This window comes from Mytilus californianus, unplaced genomic scaffold, assembly GCF_021869535.1.
Source record: "Mytilus californianus isolate M0D057914Y unplaced genomic scaffold, xbMytCali1.0.p SCAF_15, whole genome shotgun sequence".
NCBI lineage: Eukaryota > Metazoa > Mollusca > Bivalvia > Mytilida > Mytilidae > Mytilus > Mytilus californianus.
The window spans coordinates 27,501,026-27,521,747 of NW_026262637.1; the positions used below are offsets into that span (position 1 = coordinate 27,501,026).

The 20,722-nt window shown below is 33.1% G+C and overlaps 2 protein-coding genes across 3 annotated transcripts; one reads left to right on the forward strand and one right to left on the reverse strand.

The window, feature by feature from the left end:
* The first annotated feature begins 2,003 nt into the window (after positions 1–2,003).
* LOC127725924 (popeye domain-containing protein 3-like) lies at positions 2,004–13,168 on the forward strand. The gene is made up of 8 exons (XM_052233231.1): positions 2,004–2,087; positions 6,358–6,605; positions 7,054–7,243; positions 8,747–8,869; positions 9,570–9,675; positions 10,501–10,653; positions 11,165–11,336; positions 12,710–13,168. Exons 2-8 carry the CDS (start codon positions 6,371–6,373, stop codon positions 12,874–12,876), a joined length of 1,146 nt encoding a protein of 381 aa, XP_052089191.1. The 5' UTR covers positions 2,004–2,087; positions 6,358–6,370; the 3' UTR covers positions 12,877–13,168.
* Positions 13,169–16,205: 3,037 nt separating this feature from the next.
* LOC127725792 (uncharacterized) lies at positions 16,206–20,309 on the reverse strand. Of its 2 annotated transcripts, XM_052233078.1 has the most exons (4): positions 20,259–20,308; positions 19,617–20,158; positions 18,354–18,563; positions 16,206–16,854 (listed from the first exon to the last, which is right to left on the reverse strand). In XM_052233078.1, exons 1-4 carry the CDS (start codon positions 20,303–20,305, stop codon positions 16,646–16,648), a joined length of 1,008 nt encoding a protein of 335 aa, XP_052089038.1. In that variant the 5' UTR covers positions 20,306–20,308; the 3' UTR covers positions 16,206–16,645. The 2 variants fall into 2 exon arrangements, with proteins under 2 accessions (XP_052089038.1, XP_052089037.1); XM_052233077.1 differs by having other exon boundaries at positions 19,617–20,309.
* Positions 20,310–20,722: the final 413 nt, after the last annotated feature.

The window sequence follows — 20,722 nt, forward strand, 5'->3', positions numbered from 1 at the left end:
ACACAATTTGTAATGCATTTCTGTTATTCAATGTTTACTTATTTTGTGTTATATCTCGACTTACTATTTTTAATATGTACCACCTTTGATAAGTATTTAGTATGACGAACAAAATTTTACTTCTGTACTCGTACTATGAATAACAAATTTATTTTGTAAAAACAAAATTATTATATTTAAATTTACCTTTGTACGTTACTTTATTTAACGCCATTTTGTCCTAAGTTAAAGTTGTCTTTTTGACATTGAAACATCTTTTTTTATTTATATTGTGTCATAGTTCGAACTTATTCATTCAGTGTATATTTACTTGTTTTTGTGTATTGTCTTTTTGATCGAATTAAGCCATTTCAATTGATAATTTATTGTGCGTCTTTTTATGTTGTAATGTTATACCGCTGTTTCAGGTTAGGGTGAAGGTTGGCGCCTGTTAAAACGTTTAAACCCGCTGCATTTTTATGCACCTGCCCTAAGTCAGGAGACTGTTTTTCAGTGGTTGTCGTTTGTTGGTGTGGTTCATAAGTGTTTCTCGTTTCTTATATAGATTAGACCGTTGGTTTTCCTGTTGGATTGTTTTACACTAGTCTTTTTGGGGCCCTTTATAGATTGCTGTTCGGTGTGAGCCAAGGCTCCGTGTTGAAGGCCGTACTTTGACCTATAATTGTTTACTTTTTACACATTGTGACTTGGATGGATAGTTGTCTCATTGGCACTCATACCACATCTTATTTATATTTGAAAAACAAAATGATAGTCTTTAGATAGCAGATTTTTTGTTGTTTCTATGTTAAATTTCTTCACAACTTTCTAGACTTAACAGTTTGACATTTTATGGTAACGTTCTCGGCTTGAGTGTTGGAGGTCGTGAGTTCGAACCAAAGACTTGGAAATTGGTATTTTCTGTTTCTCCACTAAGCATGCGGCAGATAGGAGTTATAGCAAAGATTGGTTGACTCGGAGTCATGTCTTAATGGGGACTGTTACCTTGTGAACTACCAATTTTAATGTCCGGTTCAGCGTGTCTGTTTAGTACAAAGGGTTCATATTCGTATCTCGCCATGATATCCATGAAGTAATTGCCACTGGACGTTAAATACCATATTCATTTATAGTGTTCTATTTCTAAGACATGCAGGTCTTGGAAAATTCAATTTGAAAGTCAGATAAGCATAAATAAAACATATCTTTCATCGCAACACCATACTGTTAAACTGCTTGTTTCAGAAATAAAAACCTTATGATTTATAAGGACTCTGATTTTTTAATATTGCTATTCAATCTTGTCGTTATCCATAGGAAGGAAACATCATTAATTGTCATACCTAACCCATTACATATACCGCGTTATCTTCTCTTTTGACACTGTTCTTTCATTTTTTAGCAAATCTTTAGGACAGTAGGGCATTACAAAAAATATGATATAATGATAATAAAAATAGCCAGAATTGACTCAATATATTGCTAAACCATATCAACTTAAAATACAAACGAATCATTAAGTTTCCGTAAGTCTTTGTTTCAAAGTCAAGAATGGTAAAGGATGTTTAACACAATGGCTAATCACACAACTTTAGACAAGGAGAGACATATCTTGTTGCATCAAGAGGCCCCATACAACCTCCAAAGGTAAAATTTTGATTCTAATTCGCCCTCAACATGTTGTCAATGAATTTAATGAACATAAATGCGTAGTATAGGTTAGGATTTTCTTGAGAGCTATATGGTAACTTGAATTTTAACTCAATCTAAACATGAAAAAAACAAATAAACTTCAAACAGACTTATGATAAAATCAAAACAAAGCAATATTTTTTTATATATAGGTCTCCAGGAAAAAAAATAAAGCTATAAAAGACGCCACTGCTGGTATTGAATGCATTAACGACATTAACAGACAAATCTGTTTATTTCACGTATGATAAAACTAGTAATATTTAATATATTTGTTTTGTTCCAATATATTTTTAGCTGTCGCATATTATTATCAATCAAAAAGTATGGTTGTCTTTCCTTACCTACAGACTTGCGGACATTTTCAGACACACCAGACGACAGGTTGCTGATGGAGTAAATACCCATTGATAAAGGTATGTGCTACGTTATATTTAATATAAAACGAATTATTGAGCTTCTGAAATGTTTTCTGCAATTCATAAATTGTCAGATAATTATCAAAAACAACGAGTTGAAAGCTATATTGAGGTTTCCATCGATTTTACGCGATTCGATACTATTACAATGCTATACGTTTGCATATAAATCATTGCATGCGTTGATAGACAAATATTCACTCATAAACACAATACTAAAAAAAGGATTAAACATAATTGTTAACAGAACGTTATATATGACCTGTTATGAATGAACATATTTTTGACTCTGCGAAATTTTGAGATTTTTTTTGGATATAAGTACAGGATATAGGGTCATAAGTGTTCATGACTGTATAACAATAATTATTTTGTTACATTCTAATTTATAAACAAAATCTAAAACAAAATCAGTACTGATAAAGAAAAAGAGTCAAAGATCCTACTACAGTGTCAACCACCTAGGTGGTCTCGTGGTATTAACTCGCCTTGAGTAAGAGATGTCGTTGGTTTGATCACTGGCCAAGTGAAAATGATGGCATGATAATAAGCATTTGCTGTTCCTCCTCTCAGCACGCGGCATTAATGAGTAAGATCAAAGGTTGGTCGGCCTGGATTCAGAATAACGTGTCAGGATAAGGTGACATGTTTACTAAGGACAGTTACATTATGAACAAGCACGTTGAAAACCTTCTAAGCGTATCAATCCATTACAATTCAGGGTTTACATTCATATCATATTAACATGTTCTTGTTATTATATGCATGTAATGATTGTCACTGGACGTTAAACACCAATCCATTATCATCATCATACTACAGTGTTAAGTTTATTTGTTAGGTTGAGCGCTCGCTAAAGCCCCCGTCACACTAGACCAAGACCATGAAGATCCCACTACGATCTATAAAAAAAAAGATCGCTGTATGATCGTAGTTTGGTCGGCTTGAATAATCAATATTTCATAGTTTTCAAGTTCATTCCACGACCTTGCTATGATCCTGCTACGATTCCGCTACGATAGTAACACGTTGTAGTTACGATCTTGTCACGCTCTTGCTACGTCTAATAAGACCTTACCACAACTTACATGACATCTGTACGTTTCTACCAAGACCTTCCCGATCGCATTGCGATCTCAATACGAGTCTACTACGACCAAACCACGACTTCACTACGTTTCCACTCTGTTGTCACTGCGCTCTAGAATATGGCTTCATCAAATAAGTTCTCAACCCAAATGCGTCGTCACCCAAGATGAAGTATGTCATGTTTGGGTCTTCATTAGGTAAGGGATCTGACTCTGGAAATCCAATAGTCGTATCTTACAAACAATCATTTAATTCTGACGCGTTGTAAATCTGGGCGTCCGACATGAATCCATATCCACCTACATCTATCCATAAAAATGTGTAGTCTGCATCCACCAAGGCAAGGAGCACTAATGAAAAAAAAAACTTTACAGTTATGAAACAATGATCCGCTTTTTGGCCCGGCTTCTAATAGCAACATGCTTTCCATCGAGTGCGCCAAAAGCGTGTGGCACGTTCCATCTTCTCTGAAATTCTTTGGCAATAGCTCGCCATTCATTTGGTTCTGTTGGATATGATATTACTTCATCTTTATATTCCTGTACACTTGCCTGGCAAACCTCAGGAGCTAAGTACCTTAAGGTAATAGCAACTTTCAGACCGGGATCTAGTGCCTTTCTGAATCAGGTGTCTATGTTCTTACTCTGTTCAAAAATTCATAAAACATTTCTGGAGGCATCCTTGAAAAAATAAAGAATGACTGTTGATCCGCCATCCTTAATTCTTTCATAAGTCAGTCGTAATGCCCAAATTGGAGTCTTCTTTTAACAGAAAGCCAAGGGCGCACCCAACAGGACCTACGTTGTCTAGTATGTCTTCTCCTTCTTCTTATAACAAAAAATGTGTAGCCCGATCAGCCAAATCGATACAGTGCAGCTGAATTAAAGATTGCAGAAGTAGGTTTTGCTCATGTGTGTCAATGGTTGAACTACAGGTAGAATTTATTGCATCTGTTTTTTATATCAACAGAGGTCATGCAATTATCGTGTTTGGGACGTAGTAGTATCGTAGTAAGGTCGTACTAAGGACGGCAAGCGCCTTGTAGCAGCGTACTATTGTCTTCTTCATCGTAGTATACTCGTATCAATATCGTAGTAGAAGCGTAATAAAGACGTAGTGAAATCGAGATAGTCGCAGTGAAATCGTAGTAAGGTCGAATCCGTTGGCTTCCCGATTGCACCACGATTTTCAATACGATGCTTCTACGCCCATTCCGATCTTACTACGTCCTTACTACGACCTTCCTACGCTTCTACTACGACTAGTTTTGACCACAACTGCACTACGAATGTTTTGAGCGTGTTCAAAGTTGGTCGTGGACCTCCACGATCATGAAGACCTTGGCACGTCCTTACCACGAGCACCACAATCTTACTACGACTTCCAAATTTTTTTTATAATTTCTGAGGTCGTAGCGGGATCGTGGTCCTAGTGTGATGGGGGGTATTACATGTTTAAATCTGCAATATTCTGTATGTTCCTTTCCCAAGTCAGGAGCTTGTAGTTCTGTGTTTGTTGTTGGTAGCTGTCAATCATATTTGTTTTTCGTTATATTGTTTTGTACATAAATCCGTCCGTTTGGTTTTGAATTATTGTTTTACATTTTGTCATTTCGTGGCCTTTCATAGCTTAATATACGGTATAGGTTTTGCACCTCGTTGAAGGCCATACGTTGACACAAAGTTGCTTACATTTGCGTCATTAGGTCTCTGGTGGTTGGTTGTCTCATTGGCAATCATACATCATCTCCTTATTTTTATATTCATTCATTTGTGGTAACGAAATCCTTAACTTTATACTTAACGTGTTATACAAATATTACGTTCGATAAAATCTAAAACGTAACTACAGACAAGAGCATATTATACACCGTTAGAATGAGCCACGGAACATCACTGTGCAAGCAAGAAAAATTAGCATGATGAAACGAAAATCGACTCTTTTGTCACTTTTTGTATGGAGTTTCCCGTGTGGAACTGAAATACTTATATCTAGAAAAGGACGTTTTTTTGTATTTAGTATTAGTTTTGTTTAAAGTCAGTTCCTGTGGGTGAATTCCGCTGTATATTTAGAGAATTCTTGATTACTTTAAGCTACAAATACCATCAAGGTAAATCTAAGTGTTATTAAATTCATCAATTAAATGGAATAAAAACGGATCTTTATTGAGTTTGACCAGAAACTGTGATTCATGACAATACAAAAACAAGTCTGCTATTAAAATGGCATAATTGTTGCCCATAGGAAAACACAGAACCTGTCGATAAACTATATTGCCTGAACATAAATAGTTTTAGTCAAGCTGAAAAATTTACTACTTAAGTCATCTCATCAAAGTTTCGCTAAGTATATCTTGGATATTTATCTGTATTTCATTACAGAAGAAAGCTTAATATGAGTTGCATCAAATAAAAACGCAATTAGATTTTTTAAAAGTATTATTTAATTTAAATAAGAAAACTCGAAAGTTTACAAAAAAAACATAATCTTGGATAAATGATCCTCACCACACTCCATAATTCTGAAGTCAATCTCGCCCTTTATATCGACGTAGTCTACTGCTAATGGTGTTCTTAGATGTAGATATAAGAAGATGTGGTATGAGTGCCAATGAGACAACTCTCCATCCAAGTCACAATTTGTAAAAGTAAACCATTATTGGTCAAAGTACGGTCTTCAACACGTAGCCTTGGCTCACACCGAACATCAAGCTATAAAAGGCCCCAAAAATGACTAGTGTAAAACCATTCAAACGGGAAAACCAACAGTCTAATCTACATAAAAAACGAGAAGCGAGAAACACTTATGAACCACATCAACAAACAACAACTACTGAACATCAGATTCCTATCTTAGGACAGCTGCAAACAAATGCAGCGGGTTTAAACGTTTTAATAGGTACCAACCTTCACCCTTATCTGAAACAATAGTGTAACATCACAACATAGAAAGACACACTATGAAATATCAATTGAAATGGCTTAACTGTGTATGAAATATCCTTATCATAAAAATGAACATTTTACTAACTTTTAAGGACAACCAATTAGCAAAATGTGTGCCTTTTACATTTTGTTTCACATCTCTTTAAAGTTATTTTGCAAAAACTGGACAAGAACAAAACGTAGACATCAAGCACACGAAGTTATTTGTTTATTATTTTACAAATCTATTTCAGAATAGAACCCAGGATGTTCAGCATGGGGACAGGAGAAAATCATACAACAATGGCATGGGACAATATATCACATATTGAAAACAGAACCGTCATCTTCAGAAATTGGACAAACCCTGTGATTGGCTGTTCCACCTGGACATCACCCAATCATTTTCTTTTTCAGCTAGCAAACTGTGTTCTATTAATAGCTCTGTTTGCCCCAGATGGAAAGAAAGGAATACTCTTCATGCATGGATTCTTTGTTTTGGGTAATATCCCCATCGTTATCTTCTTTAATTCGACTACCAAAATATTACTCGCTAACAGTTCCTTTTTAAATTTAAAAAATTCATTACATTCATTTTAATAGTATGCTTATAGTATGTGTTTTGTGTACTGTTGTTTGTATTTTATTTTTTTATTCTTTTTTGCCATGGCGTTGTCGGTTTATTTTCGACTTACGAGTTTGAATGTCCCATTGGTATCTTTCGCCTCTCTTTTACAGTATATCGTCAATTAATGTTATGCAATAGCAAAGCAAGAAATACACATTTGATGAAATTTTCTTCAAGGATTTATTACTCTGTTACAGTTTTTTTTTAAAGTTTATGGCAAAATGTCCAAATCCAACCCTGAAATTATTATTGTATGCAGAGAAAATATCAGAAGTGTTTTTACATGTTCATACTGTGTATTCAATTCATATATCTTTTACAGGATTTTTACTGTTATCGGTATGGTCATGGGTTGTACTTTGTGCTCCTGATTTCTTTTCCTGGAATTTTTCTTTTATGGTCCTAAATGCAATTCAGACATTATTCCTGATGTACCACATCAGACCAGTGAAGTTTTGTGATGAATTAGAACAAGTTTATGTGGCTCTCTTTCAACCCATGAAAATACCAAGGTATGTATAGAATAAACTGTTGATCTGTATAAAATAGAAGACGATGTCCGATTTAATCTTCTTTGCGATAAATGTTTGAAAAACATATAAATTGTTCGAAAGTGATATGATATAAAAATAAGGAGATGTGGTATGATTGCCAATGAGACAACTATCCACCAAAGTTCAAATGAAGTGGATGTTAGTAATTATAGGCAACCGTACGGCCTTCAACAATGAGAAAAACCCATACCGTATAATCGGCTTTAAAAGGCCCCGTCATGAAAAATATGAAACAATTCAAATGAGAAAAGTAACGGCCTAATTTAGAACAAACAATTTACGAAAAGAAAATATGAAAGACATGAACTAACGAAAACCACTTAACTACAGGCTCCGGACTTGGGACAGGCACATAAAGCATATGGTGGGTTGCTCATCATATGATCGGGATCGCGTTAAAGTAGAATATTGGAACAATACTCTGAATTTTTGTTTTGAAATGAAAGTTATTTTTATCGGTCTCCCCTTCACCTGTATATTCCTGCTCTGTTCCGATATCAATGTTTGTCCTGACCTTAATAACTAAGACCTTGAAAAATCACCTACGTCATAATGTTTGACTTCCAGTTAGCTTATAAAACTATTGTTTCGAATTATACAATCTGGTGAATCGTATATCAGGTTGTCCTTAGGTATATTTGCAAGATATCTATTCGACAGTATATGAAGAGCTACCATTGTGGTCATAAGGGTGATCGCACTTACACCTTAACCCCTAAAAGAGAAAGCCCGACAATCCAGGAACGGTTCCCGAGTATTAACACTCATAAAAGTTACACCTTTGAGATAACTAGGCATACGCCAAGATAGGTATATTTTCATTTTGGGACTATCATCCCCTACGGAATACACAGTATACACTTAATATTTCATTTTTTTATTTGTTAAACATTTAGTGAGGCCTCAATTGGATATTAGCCAATACAAAAATCTTATAATCGGTGTACCATGTATTAATGGTTTACTAACGTAAAACCCAGATTAACATGTTAGTCTGGGCGAACGTAGTTTATTATTCATTAGTTGAAATTAGGCCTTAAATTAGCTTATAGTAACTGCGAGTACTCTTAGATCGGTTGTCCTTGATTGTTTTGTGTGTAGTTTTTATTTTTTTTTTTTTTTTTGTATTTAGTACCGAACTGATGAGTCAAGCCCTTTGCAATTGATTTTTACAGTTTTTATTCCACCACATTCTGTGTGTGCCTATACTAAGCTCTCAGTGCGATGAAGAACATGGAGAACGAATTGTCGATGAGGACCTTAAGTTATCTGTGGTAATATTGAAGTTCTAACTTCTACAAATACACCCTTGTTCTCAAGTGGAGTCAAACAATTTCAAGGTCGAATACTTTTTCAGATGATACTAACTGAACTATTGTTAACTTGTTTTTGCGAATAATATGAATGTAATATCTGCCACTAGGCATTGAATGACTAATAATCAATTAACTCATGTTTCAGACATTTGTTCAAGAAACTGGTTTCTACGGATTATTGTACTCTGACATCGCTCCATGAAGGTGAGGCTTATGCTACACAAGGGATTAGTAAGACGGACAGACTTGGTCTTTTGATGTCTGGAAAGTAAGTTGTCATTAAAGAAGTGAAATGTCTTAGTCCGCATTAATTTGATAAATCTACTACAAGAATTAAACTTTACATTGCATATTCACTTTGAATTAGAGATGACTTAAAATTTTACATTAGTGTTATGTCAAGCCTTCATTTGAGGTATTTTAAACTTTAAAAAATGATTCAAGCATACCTGGACTTCAAACTTTCAGTATTTGGTGTTCTTAAAATATTATATATATTATTTCAGCAAAAGGCTTTGTCAAATTAAATTTTGTGTCGGTGTTTTTTTTTATTACTACATGTACTACTAAGCACTTTAGTATACTTAAATATATAAATATATAAATATATAAAAGCTATTTATCCGTACGCACTTCGGTTTTAATTATTATATGAGAGTTTATCTATTACTTACCAGAGGTTGGTCATTTACCTGTAGGCACTGCTGTTGCTTTAGTTATAAAATAAAGTTTGTTTGTTAATGTTAAAAGGTTGGTAATTTACCAGTTAATGTTGTAGTTTCCATGATTTTGTATGTTTGTCTTTTACTGACCGAAGGTACACTGCCTTCCTGAAGACATCCCAGTTTTCTTGCTACCGTAACAAAGCTTGTTGCTACTGACTAAAGGTTCATAGCATTTAAGTCTACTCCACGTCCATTTTTATTCATAACAAGTCACAGTGTCATGTTTCATTTTTTTGTTTACAGAATGAATGTTTACAGTCATAACAACCTCCTTCACCAAATACACGAAAAGGAATTTATTGACTCACCTGAATTTGAATCTGGTGTTGGTGGCGACGAGAAATACCAGGTAATAATCAAGTCATTTAATAATACTATTAACTAAAAGAAAGATATGGTTAACAATATGATAAATTCCAAGTTATCCAAACGAGGATAAAAGTTACAGTTGTGTATGTTACACTTTGTTGATAATCGATAGTAGGTTTCAATAGTTTTGAGACAAGGTTTAGGTTTAGTCAAACAAAATAATACCAACGAAATAATAAAAAACGATAAGGGAAAGAATGTCAGAAACACCATGACCAAAAGTAAAGATAAAATGGTAAACACAGCAAATAGTCTGACAGTTAAACAAGAGAGGCAAAAGATACCAAACGGACATTCAAACTCATAAGTCGAAAATAAACTGACAACATCATGACAAAAAAAGAAAAAAGACAAACAACAGCACACAAAACACAACATAGAAACTAAAGACTAAGCAACACGAACCCGCACAAAACCGGGATAATCTCAGTTGCTCCAGAAGGGTAAACCAATTCTGCCCCACGTTTGGCACCCGTCGTGTTAGATAAATCTCCAATGGCGCGGAATAGGTCTGTAGTCATCTATTTCATAGTCGTTCCATACAGACATGTCTCGCACAGTAGGTAACCTATAATAGTCCGCAGATACACATACATATTCGTAGGACATATATTAGCCGTCTAGCGTTTTTCCCAGTCAATTTGTATTTTGTTATATTTTTACACTTCACACAGAATAACATTTCATAAAAATATGACCACAGAAATTCAACATCAACAATATCCTTTTATATATATATATATATATATATTGGAAACCTTGCACAGTAAGATTATATGATTGAATGCAATGTTTCGCTTTGTAGGTATCAATCTTTGCCGGATCTATGTGTCGATATATATTTTGGTCAAGACACAGTTTGGAATATTTGTTGATAAAGGAATCTTACCTTGCTAACGTATTCAACATTATATTAGGTCGAGATATCACCAACAAACTGTATGCTTTAAATGAAAAGGTAACAGTGGCTTTTAGCTATACTTACACGATTTTGAAAATTTTTCGAAGGTTATACAAATGCTTTGTGTTTGCGTTTATTTCTTAAAATGTCTTAATTATTGAAATTACAACAAAAGGCAAGTTTGGTTCCCTCGAAACAAATGAAAATATAATCGTAGCATGCGTTACATGTTTTTGTATTTAGATTTGAAAAGATATGTTATTTGGAACAAAGACATAGATATTGCAAGCGTAAAACTGGTCTTGTCAGTTGTGTTTTATGCTTGGAATAAAAGTTCATCAGCAGTGGAACAAAAGAGTAAAGGATACACTGAACGTTGTTTACTTGACACATTTTTTGTATCGAATTTCATTAGATATTTATTTTAATGTCAATACTTGAAACAAATCTAAAACAAAACATTACTGAAATATTCCTTAAACAAAAGCTCTGTCAATATTAAAATATCGAGATAAATTTAAGCCATTGTTTAGAAAAGAGTATCAAAAGTTGTTCTACAATTCTGTAGGTAGCATTAAGAAAAGGATCACGAGTTGACATCAGACTACCAAGTGTTTCATCTTCTCTAAAAGCGATACAGGATTTACGTAAAACAGTAGCTGGTGTTGGAGATGAAAGTCCGTCTCACACTCCACATACTATCATTGATGATACAGGAGATGATGACGTGTATATAGATGGTACGTGTTCATTAATACAAAAAATGATAGTTGTCTAAACCTATTAATAGAATTTTCATGAGCTTTTTAGGTATTTTTTTTGTTATATAGCCCTTCAACTGTTTCGGTTCTTACACATATTCGGCTTTCAAATATTCGGTTTTGATAGTTATCAAAGGTACCAGGCTTATAATTTGATACGTCAGACGCGCGTTTCGTCTACAAAAGACTCATCAGTGACGTCAGATCAAAATTAGAACGTTCCTGATGAAGGTAAATCCAGAAAAGCGTTTCGGACGCATGAAATTATTTAACGTGTTGTTTTCATTTTTTTTTCAACACAAATTGATTAAAATTGTTAATTATAGATTCTTGATTTTTCAAGACTATCATAAGTTTTTTTACAATACGAGAACACGATTTCCTGTGGAAAGTTTTTGATTTATTAACTACAGTGACTTTTCAAATATTTTTGACATGAATATTAAGGTTTAAAAACTGTAAACATGAGATAACATAAATGATAAGTGTATGAATATTGTCTCCAGCTTCTTTTTTTATTTTGTGCTCTTAAATTTGTAATAAATATTTGGCCAAAAATACATTCAGTGACATGAGAACCCCGGCAAATGAAGGGTAAGTAATGTAGTGATCCCTAACTATAAACATTTAGTTTATATATTATTATTCAAAAATACCACTGAAAAACAATGTTTGATTGGATGCGGTTTTATATAAAACATTGATTCAACCTTAATCAAAATTTGACACAAAATTGAAATGAAGTAAATATTTCAGTCATTACTAGAACAACGGATTGGACATTAGACCTTGTCATGTTACTAGAACAAAAACTGAACCGTTTAAGATAAGTTTTGACATATTTCTGCATTTTGCATATGACATGTTTAATTTACAGTTTAAAGTGTAACGTCAACTTATCGAAGGAAAGATATACGAATACTTCTATATTGATTATTCTTTATCTTTTTCTCTTTGATAAGATGCAACTGGTATTTGCACTCCTGTACTGACACGAACAATCTTTGATGCGCTCAGTTTCTGTAAAATTTATTGTTCATAAAATGTTGAAATCATTTGTAAAACGGAGGGTTTTCTACCCTCATGTACTCAGGAGACTATTTTCTAGGAACAAAAAGACCGGCCCTGACGGAGACAATTTGTTGTGCGTTTGCTTTACGTCATAATTCTATCTGTTTCTAGTATATTTTTTTATAGGTTGCGCTGCAAAAAAATAAGATTTGAATAATTTTTTCCTGATTGCAAAACTATGCCTATTATTTTTCTCAATTGCTGTTTTCAAAGACTCTTTTATAAATAATTTTATCTCTTACATCATAATTCAAAATTTCACATAATGATTATATTTTTAGAGAGTGTTGAAGACCAGGAAAAAGAAGGGCTACTGAACGGCCATCTAAGACAACCCTATTTTCGTGGTCCAAGTCTATCAACTTGTAGTGAATTTTCTCGTGGAGAGTCACCAAGATGTTCCATTAACTCTCATTCCAGCAATTCTGGGATTCATATTAAAATGTGACTGCAAAAACTTACCGTTGGATGTTGTCATTTTATTCGTTAGATACTGTGAGTTAATTTCATAACTTGAGTAAATGGAAAGATATAGTTCCTCAAGTCAGCAGACTGTTTGTACGTGCACTCATATGTCAGGGTAACATTTGCAAATCTAACATTGTTGGACTACATTTGAGACGAAGTATTTATAATGTATACGATGTATACGCTATAATTTATTGTTGTGGGATACCATACGGCATATTTTGTTAATAGTGAACAAAAAAATAAAACATGCTACACAGAAGAACAAGTGATCAGTATGCCGGAGTTTCTTATTGACAACATATTTGTTGAAATTGGAGGTAGACTTTTTCAGCAAATTGTATGCATTCCTATGGGTACAAAGTGTGCGCCTCTCCTTGCCGACCTCTTCTTATTTTCATATGATCGGAGTTCCTTCAGACACTTATCAAAAACAAGAAGATCAAACAAGCCAGAACATTCAGATATATTGATGATGTTCTTTACATTTACAATCCAAACTTTTCTGATTCGGTTCCATTAATATATCCTCCAGGACTAGAAATTAAAAAAAAAAAACAGACACGGCTTCCTCCGCCTAATTTTTAGACTTATACCTCGAATTTAACATAAGTGGTCATCTCAGTACCAGAATCTTTGACAAACGAGACGGTTTTAATTTTGAAATTATAAATTACCCCACCTTAGCAACAATATTCCAACTTCGCCTGCATATGGGATATACATTTCCCAACTCATTCGGTATTCAAAAGCTTGTAGCTGCTACTCAAACTTTATAAAAAGTCACCAGTGTCTGAGCAGAAAGTTGATGAACCAGTGTTATGTCAAAGAACGTCTCGTCCATTTTTCTAAAAAAAAGTTCATTGGAAGATACCAAGGCCTTGTTGATAAATATTCGTTATCATCTTCACAAATAATACATGATGGTCTTGAAGTATGGATTTTAGGTACTGACGTTGTTTATCATCTTAATTACGTGTTATAGTGTTTTATTTTTCTTGGTATATTTTTAACCTTTACTGTTTAGTCCATTTTTGGTATATATACTTTTGGCGTAGCTAGGTATTTATACATCCCGCCATTGTGTTATTGAGCTATGGTCATTTTGTATTCTTGTCTTTCATTTTTGCTTATGTACTTTGTCTATAGAGTGTCGATATGCCATTTTGTTTTTCTTTGTTGAAATAGTTATTTGTATTTATAGTGATTAAGATTATAACACAATGTTGACTGCTGTACCCCAATTTTTGACATTTTTACCTATTATGTCTTGCTCACACATTGTTGTCAATATAATGGAATTCTATATTCCATATGACTGTCATACAAGTGAGATGTTTAGCTAGCTAAAAAAATCAGGTTTAATTCACCATTTTCTACATAAGAAAACGCCTGTACCAAGTAAGGAATATGACAGTTGTTTTGCATTCGTTTGATGTGTTGAGCTTTTGATTTTGTCATTTGATAAGAGACTTTCGGTTTTGAATTTTCCTTGGAGTTTGGTATTTTTGTTATTTTACTTTTTAATTGTTGTGTTAGCTCTATATAACCACACGTTATCGATGGATAACGTCTGTCGTAAAGTTGTCGCATATTTAGACATATAATATACCTACTGTTTCGATACATATCTTTTATTTCTAACTAACTCAGTTTTTTTCTTGTGTTGTTTTTCTTCTGTCTTTCTTCAGATCTACATTGTCTATATGATTATATAGAATCCCTCCTAAAACTATTTCATAAGCTTTATTCTTCTCCCAATATAAGTTCAATCCAGTTCGTAAGTGAATATTCTACAAGCTTTCTAAACAAACTGTTAACAAAAAATGTATTAACCAAAAATACCGAACTCCAATGTACATTCAAAAAGTGGGAAGTCAATAACACCTGACAAAACCATATTTCCCAACGGAACAGCTGGTGAACAACTGTCATATTCTTGACTTTGTATGGGCATTTTCCGAACAAAATGGTGGATACAACCTAGTTTTATAGCTAGCTAAACCTCTCACTTGTATGGCGGTTGTTTATAGTTCCATCATATTGATATATTGTGGGAGCAACCCAAACAGACATAGTTGGTTGACGTGACAGTAATTCGGACCCAGCAGCCAAAATTTTGTAAACATACATCAAAGATAAACAACACGAATGACATAAAAAAAACTTCCAACAAACATACAAATAAAGCTCACAAAGAGAACCAAAAACGTTTTGGGAGTTGATAGTACAGTGAGTTAAACATAATGACATATACACACTTTCTTGGTGAATTGCAAATTAAGTAAAATATAAATACAAGGTAAAAGATGAAAATAACACTATGAATAGTTAATTCGTCCGAATCGCACCTCTGGAACAACAAGCATTAGGAACGCCAAAACCCGAAAGCTGGATACACAAATACCGAGCCACGTCATTAGCCATACGACCAAAAGTAACAGAATAGTACAAAGACAAATAAAGGGAGCACTACAAAGTAAATAAAATAATACACAACGTCAGCACCTAGAATATATAACTCAAGACCATCCTGTATCATTTGTGAAGCTGACACTGAATATGTATCTATTAGGTCTTGGGACCTTCCGATGAACTTTTTGGTTCTAGTATTGTTGAGTATTTATACATACAATACATAAAAGTGAGAATGTCCACAATGATATATTCATGTTTTAATGTAATGATCCAATGCCTAAAAACTATGAATTATTTACTAGCATTTATAATATATACGACGGTTGCCACATGTGAAACATGGTCTGCTTATCCCTCCGGAGTACCTGAGATCACCCCAAGTTTTGTTAAAAAGCGTTTCGTATTGCTCTGTCTTTAGATTTTAGTTGTTTGTATTTTTTATGGTTTGAATATCTGTCATGTTTATACCGGTTACAGTCTTGGCTATACTTTGCCATAAAAAAATTGTTTCAAATTTGAATTTTCACATTCGGTCAAGTTTCAGGACTTGAAAGTTTACGTGAAGGATGGGTTATGAATTTGATGATGTCTTAGGGTAAGATTAGAGGCAATTAACAATCCGCCATTGAGTGATGCCTAATCTCTTTATATAACTTATCAACATATTTTAGAGGACGGGTGTCACTTGTGGAGCAAGATCTGCTTTCCCTTCCGGTGCACCTTAGATCCCCCCTGTTTTTTCGTGTGGTTCGTGTTTCTCAGTATTTAGTTTTCTATGTTGTGTTTTGAATACTGTTATTTTTCATATGATCGTTTTTTTGTGTTTTTTTTATCAGAAAAATCAAAGGATATGGGGTATCTATCCATGACACAAAATCAGTACATGCACAGTAATAAACAGAGCTTTTATTGCTGTTCTACATCTCAAAGTCACAATGATGCCTTCAACACGGGACAAAAAAAAAAAACTCTCACCTCACTGCAAGTTTAAGTTTTGCTTGTACTTATGATGTGTAATTATAAACTTCAGATTCTCAATGAGATTCTAATCAACTAGTTTTCTTTTACAGATTATTAAATTTATTTTTGTAGGCAGACATGTATGTCATACATATTTACATATCAAGTTTAAACGTTGGATAACAACTTTGGTGAATCAGTTTCCACAAAAAAGGAATTTTCAACCACTATAAAAGAACTACAAGGAATAAAAATGCACCACTAATTTACAATTTCTACAATACAGCTATATAAATATATTATGACATTGATGTAGACAGTTTGAAATTGTTCATTCGGATGCAGTTTATCTTTACACGTTTATAAAAAATTCAAACAAAAGCAAATACTTTCACTTCTGCAAGTGCCATTATAGATTTTTCTCCAAATATTGATAGTTTGACAAATCGACCATCTACTGTTTTATTGCAGGTTAACACAATTCGTTCCTTGGTACTAGCAGGACCTTTATAATGTGTGCACAATTTCATATTGTTAGTCGTTGACCCAACTGTGATATCCATATCATGAATGTAGTATCCTTGTAAAAAGAAATAAACAGAAAATGATTGACATAAGTATCTATAAAAACATACAAATCTGTATAGGTGCGGATGAGTCAAAAAAGTACAATTAAACGATCGCCTGACAAGAGTAATTTCAAGACACTATTTTGTATGAAAATGAAAATAATATTAACGAAATGTTGACAAATTAAATTTACTTAAACGGAAATGAATTCTCTTCATGTAAAGCTAAAGTTTTAAACGCAACTGATGTGGTAAATAAAAGAATTTATGTGGTTCTCTTTAATTTTATATTGATACAATATTATTGTCAATTAAGTTTGCAACGTCCGGTTTTCAAACTTTACAGGAAAAGTCCTCTTTCTAGTTTTCACTTCTTTAATTGGGAACGTGAAGTTTCTTCGGAGAAGCCGACTTGTAAGTGGATTTGCTTTGCTTTGTAACAACATCGGTTATTCCAACGAAAGTTAAATTGATCCGTGATATCTCATATGAGTTCCACAAGTATTTCATGTTAACAAATATACTGTAAACCAATTTATTTTCGCGGATACTTTATTTCTGGCGTACAAAATTTTAATCCTGGTATCACTGATGAGTTTATTTAGCCTTTTTACCCTACATCACGACGATTAAGTTTCGTGATTTTGTATTTTTTAAATGTATTTTTATAAGGAAATATCTAAGTTTTACATCGGAGCGACGATTTAATTTTGCGTTAGTTTTCAACTCGCGAAAATAAGTTGGTTTACAGTACTACATACGTAATTGTCCATGTCTTGCATTTTGTTTATTTTTTATGAACATTCTCTCCCGATTCCAAATTCTGATTGAATGGGACACTGTGTAAAATGTTAATCCACAAGACATTTTTTTTTCATTTTTCTTATTGTAAGGACGGTAGTTATATATTAAATTTGTAAAGCAATACCGAAACTCAAATGTTATCTGTAGTTACTAATTATAATATAAGTATGCATAAAATATTGATATTTTATCTAACATTAAATTTCATGTTTTTTCACATGTCCGAAATTAAATGCAAAATATGTCGTTAGAAATGCAACTCACAGATTATCTGTCCTGATTATCTGAATGAAGATATTTAGCTTGTTTTATGCCTATGTTTTTTCTATAGAAATATCTGCAATGTAGATTGTTGGCGGGGACTAAATTAAGGGATTTAAAGTAAATCCCCTTAGAATAATAAAAGCGAAATTTTGTCATATTTAACCCGATGCTTTGCTATGGACAGCCTGGACAAAGTTGTGAGGAACGCTTACAATGACAACAGGGTCATATATAAAGAAAAGGAAATATATGGATACATATATATGAGAAATATCCAAATTTTGAGACTTTAAAATCATCTTGATCGTCAACGCAAATGACAAAATGAAAAAAATACATAGTTCTAAACACATCACACAACAGGTGTAGAAACATATTTTTAAATAGTATAGATAGAAGCTATTATGATATTTTGTGTATTACAGTTTTTCTTTGAACTTACCACAACAGTCTATACGAGCGAAGACTTCTATTCTTTTCACTGCATACACTGTTCCAAGGTCAACAAACCAGTATGGATTAGTTTGTGATGAAGTATGTGAGAATGATGAAAGACTACCATCAACTGCATTACGTGCAGGAAACGAAGAGAGTGGATATTCTGAACTTTGTTCTGTGTTTTTGCCATTAGCCACTTCAATGATTACGTGTTCTAAAATCAAAATTTTACATGAACATAAAGTTTAGAAATACTCGAGTTAGAAAATGACGCCCTTAGACAACGTTGAAAGATTTTCTTAGGAATACATATCAGAAAATATAGGAATAGCAAAGCGTAAGAAAATAGTTTTTGAAACATCGTTTAAATCCGCGTATATAGGAAAATATCTAGATAAGCTTGTGTTATGATATCATAAATCTTATAATAATTATTGTAGACTTTGTATGGAACAAACAGGAGATCTTTTGTACACGTCTATGACTTTGCTTACCCGTTTTTCTTTATTCTTTAAATGTTTTATTTCATTCAAAAGGTGACATAATGGTTTGTGCACCTGTGAGTGAACATGACATTGTAGAGCTTTCAATGTGTGTTGTGTACGGATTACAATGTTTACAAAATAAATAACATAAACGGTACCATTTTTTCTGCACCAGATGCTCATTTCGAGTATCAATTTCAAGTGATGCTCGAGGTCAAAATATTTGATAATCCAAAGCTTACAAAAAGATGAAGAGCGTTAAGTGCGACAATAGCTTTGCATGAGGGAAATACATTCCTTAATGCAAAATAATTTCCAAACTTTTGCAACAGCAACTTTTAATAACACACAACATCCATATTTTCATACAAAAGTGCAATTGTGTAAAAAAAATATCTGCAAAGAAATTTGACATTTTTACATAAGTTTATATAAAAAGATTTTAAAGTGGACAGAAGGATTTCGTGCTTTAGAAATCTTTCTCAAAACAGTTGCTGAAATCGAATTGAATGTAGAATGTGATTACCCGAGATTTATCAGTATTGAATTTAAACTGTTGGCGTCCTATTTTTGTTATTGTATCTGTTAAATTCGTTCACAATTTAAGACAGGCAGGACGAGCTTTGAAAATTTTAGAGACATTTGATTATTCCTTAAGACCATATGTTACCGTCAAAATATCTTTTTCTTGTGTGTCGTTTGATTGCTGTATCTTTGACGTAAATTACACGTCTCCTTTTATTCGCATATGAATATTATTCAAGTTAGTAACATCGGCTTACCTAATAATGTTTGAGTAATGTTATTTTTCCATTCATCTGTATTCTCCTGAAAATCGATTAACTCCTTCTTCAAACTTTCGGAAAGTATACTGATTTTTAGCTTGTAATGGCTGGTCATATTAAGAAACATTGCATCGAATTTTCCCTCAACATCACGTACCAAATCTATCAATTTTTGCTCAAAGTGTTCCCCAGAAATAGATAAATTAGAGGAATACTCCTTTAATTCCGTTTCTAAATAGTCCTGTCTTGCTTTAAAACTATCAATCATATTAACAATTTTTGTATCATACATGTGTTTCGTCCTATTTTTTTCGTCTGAATATTCCTTTAACATCAAAGACTTGAGCACCCCTAAGTTGTTAACAATCATTTCTTCAATATTCTCATTGAAAGTTGAATTAATACTTATTTCTATGAACTGTTTCAGTTCTCTATTAACTTCGGAGACGTCAAGTTCTGCTACAAGTGGAGCCTTCATATCGTCCATTAACGGCATCCGTACAGCACATGGTCGCCCTTTGCAAGACTTTGCATCAAACCTATGAATTGTAAATATAAGGCAAAACAGTAAAATTGTAAAACGCTTTCTAACTGTCACCATGTTAGTATATTGGTGTACAACTCTGAAATAAAGTTTACCCTGTAGTTTGTTTAAAACTATAACAGAATGAATGTTGTACGGGCATGATCCATAAGGTTTTAAACCAAGATTGTTTATATTTAATTGCATTTGATTAATTTAATTAATGTCAGACGCCCATCAAATTAATCTACATATTCATTCTTTAGTTTTGTTTTATTACCTTTACAAATGAAAAATTCATAACATAGATTGTAGTAGGCACAAATGTCGTTGGAGATCAACCAGAAAACAATAATTGTGTTCTGTTAGAGAAAAATACAATTCGGAAAACATGCAGTAGATTGGAAGTCTCAAATTCAGTGACCTCAAAATCCTTTTCTACATAAAATATATAAAATATAGTAAACCGGAACAAAAACAACTGTTCCAGAAACTTCTTCAAAGTTGTTTTGAATTATTTATCATTTTTTGAAAATTGGTAAATTACACAATGAAAGCAATGAAGACATCTGTTAGTTTA

Excerpts from the sequence above, each read along its gene's own strand:
- LOC127725924 (XM_052233231.1), top strand. The coding sequence starts at position 6,371 with ATGTTCAGCATGGGGACAGGAGAAAATCATACAACAATGGCATGGGAC. Across the intron at positions 8,870-9,569 it reads GGTCTTTTGATGTCTGGAAA|AATGAATGTTTACAGTCATA; the intron begins GTAAGTTGTCAT and ends TTTTGTTTACAG. Across the intron at positions 9,676-10,500 it reads GTGGCGACGAGAAATACCAG|GTATCAATCTTTGCCGGATC; the intron begins GTAATAATCAAG and ends TTCGCTTTGTAG.
- LOC127725792 (XM_052233077.1), bottom strand. The coding sequence starts at position 20,220 with ATGGTGACAGTTAGAAAGCGTTTTACAATTTTACTGTTTTGCCTTATA. Across the intron at positions 18,564-19,616 it reads CATTACTCAAACATTATTAG|AACACGTAATCATTGAAGTG; the intron begins GTAAGCCGATGT and ends TTTTGATTTTAG. Across the intron at positions 16,855-18,353 it reads CGCTCGTATAGACTGTTGTG|GATACTACATTCATGATATG; the intron begins GTAAGTTCAAAG and ends TCTTTTTACAAG.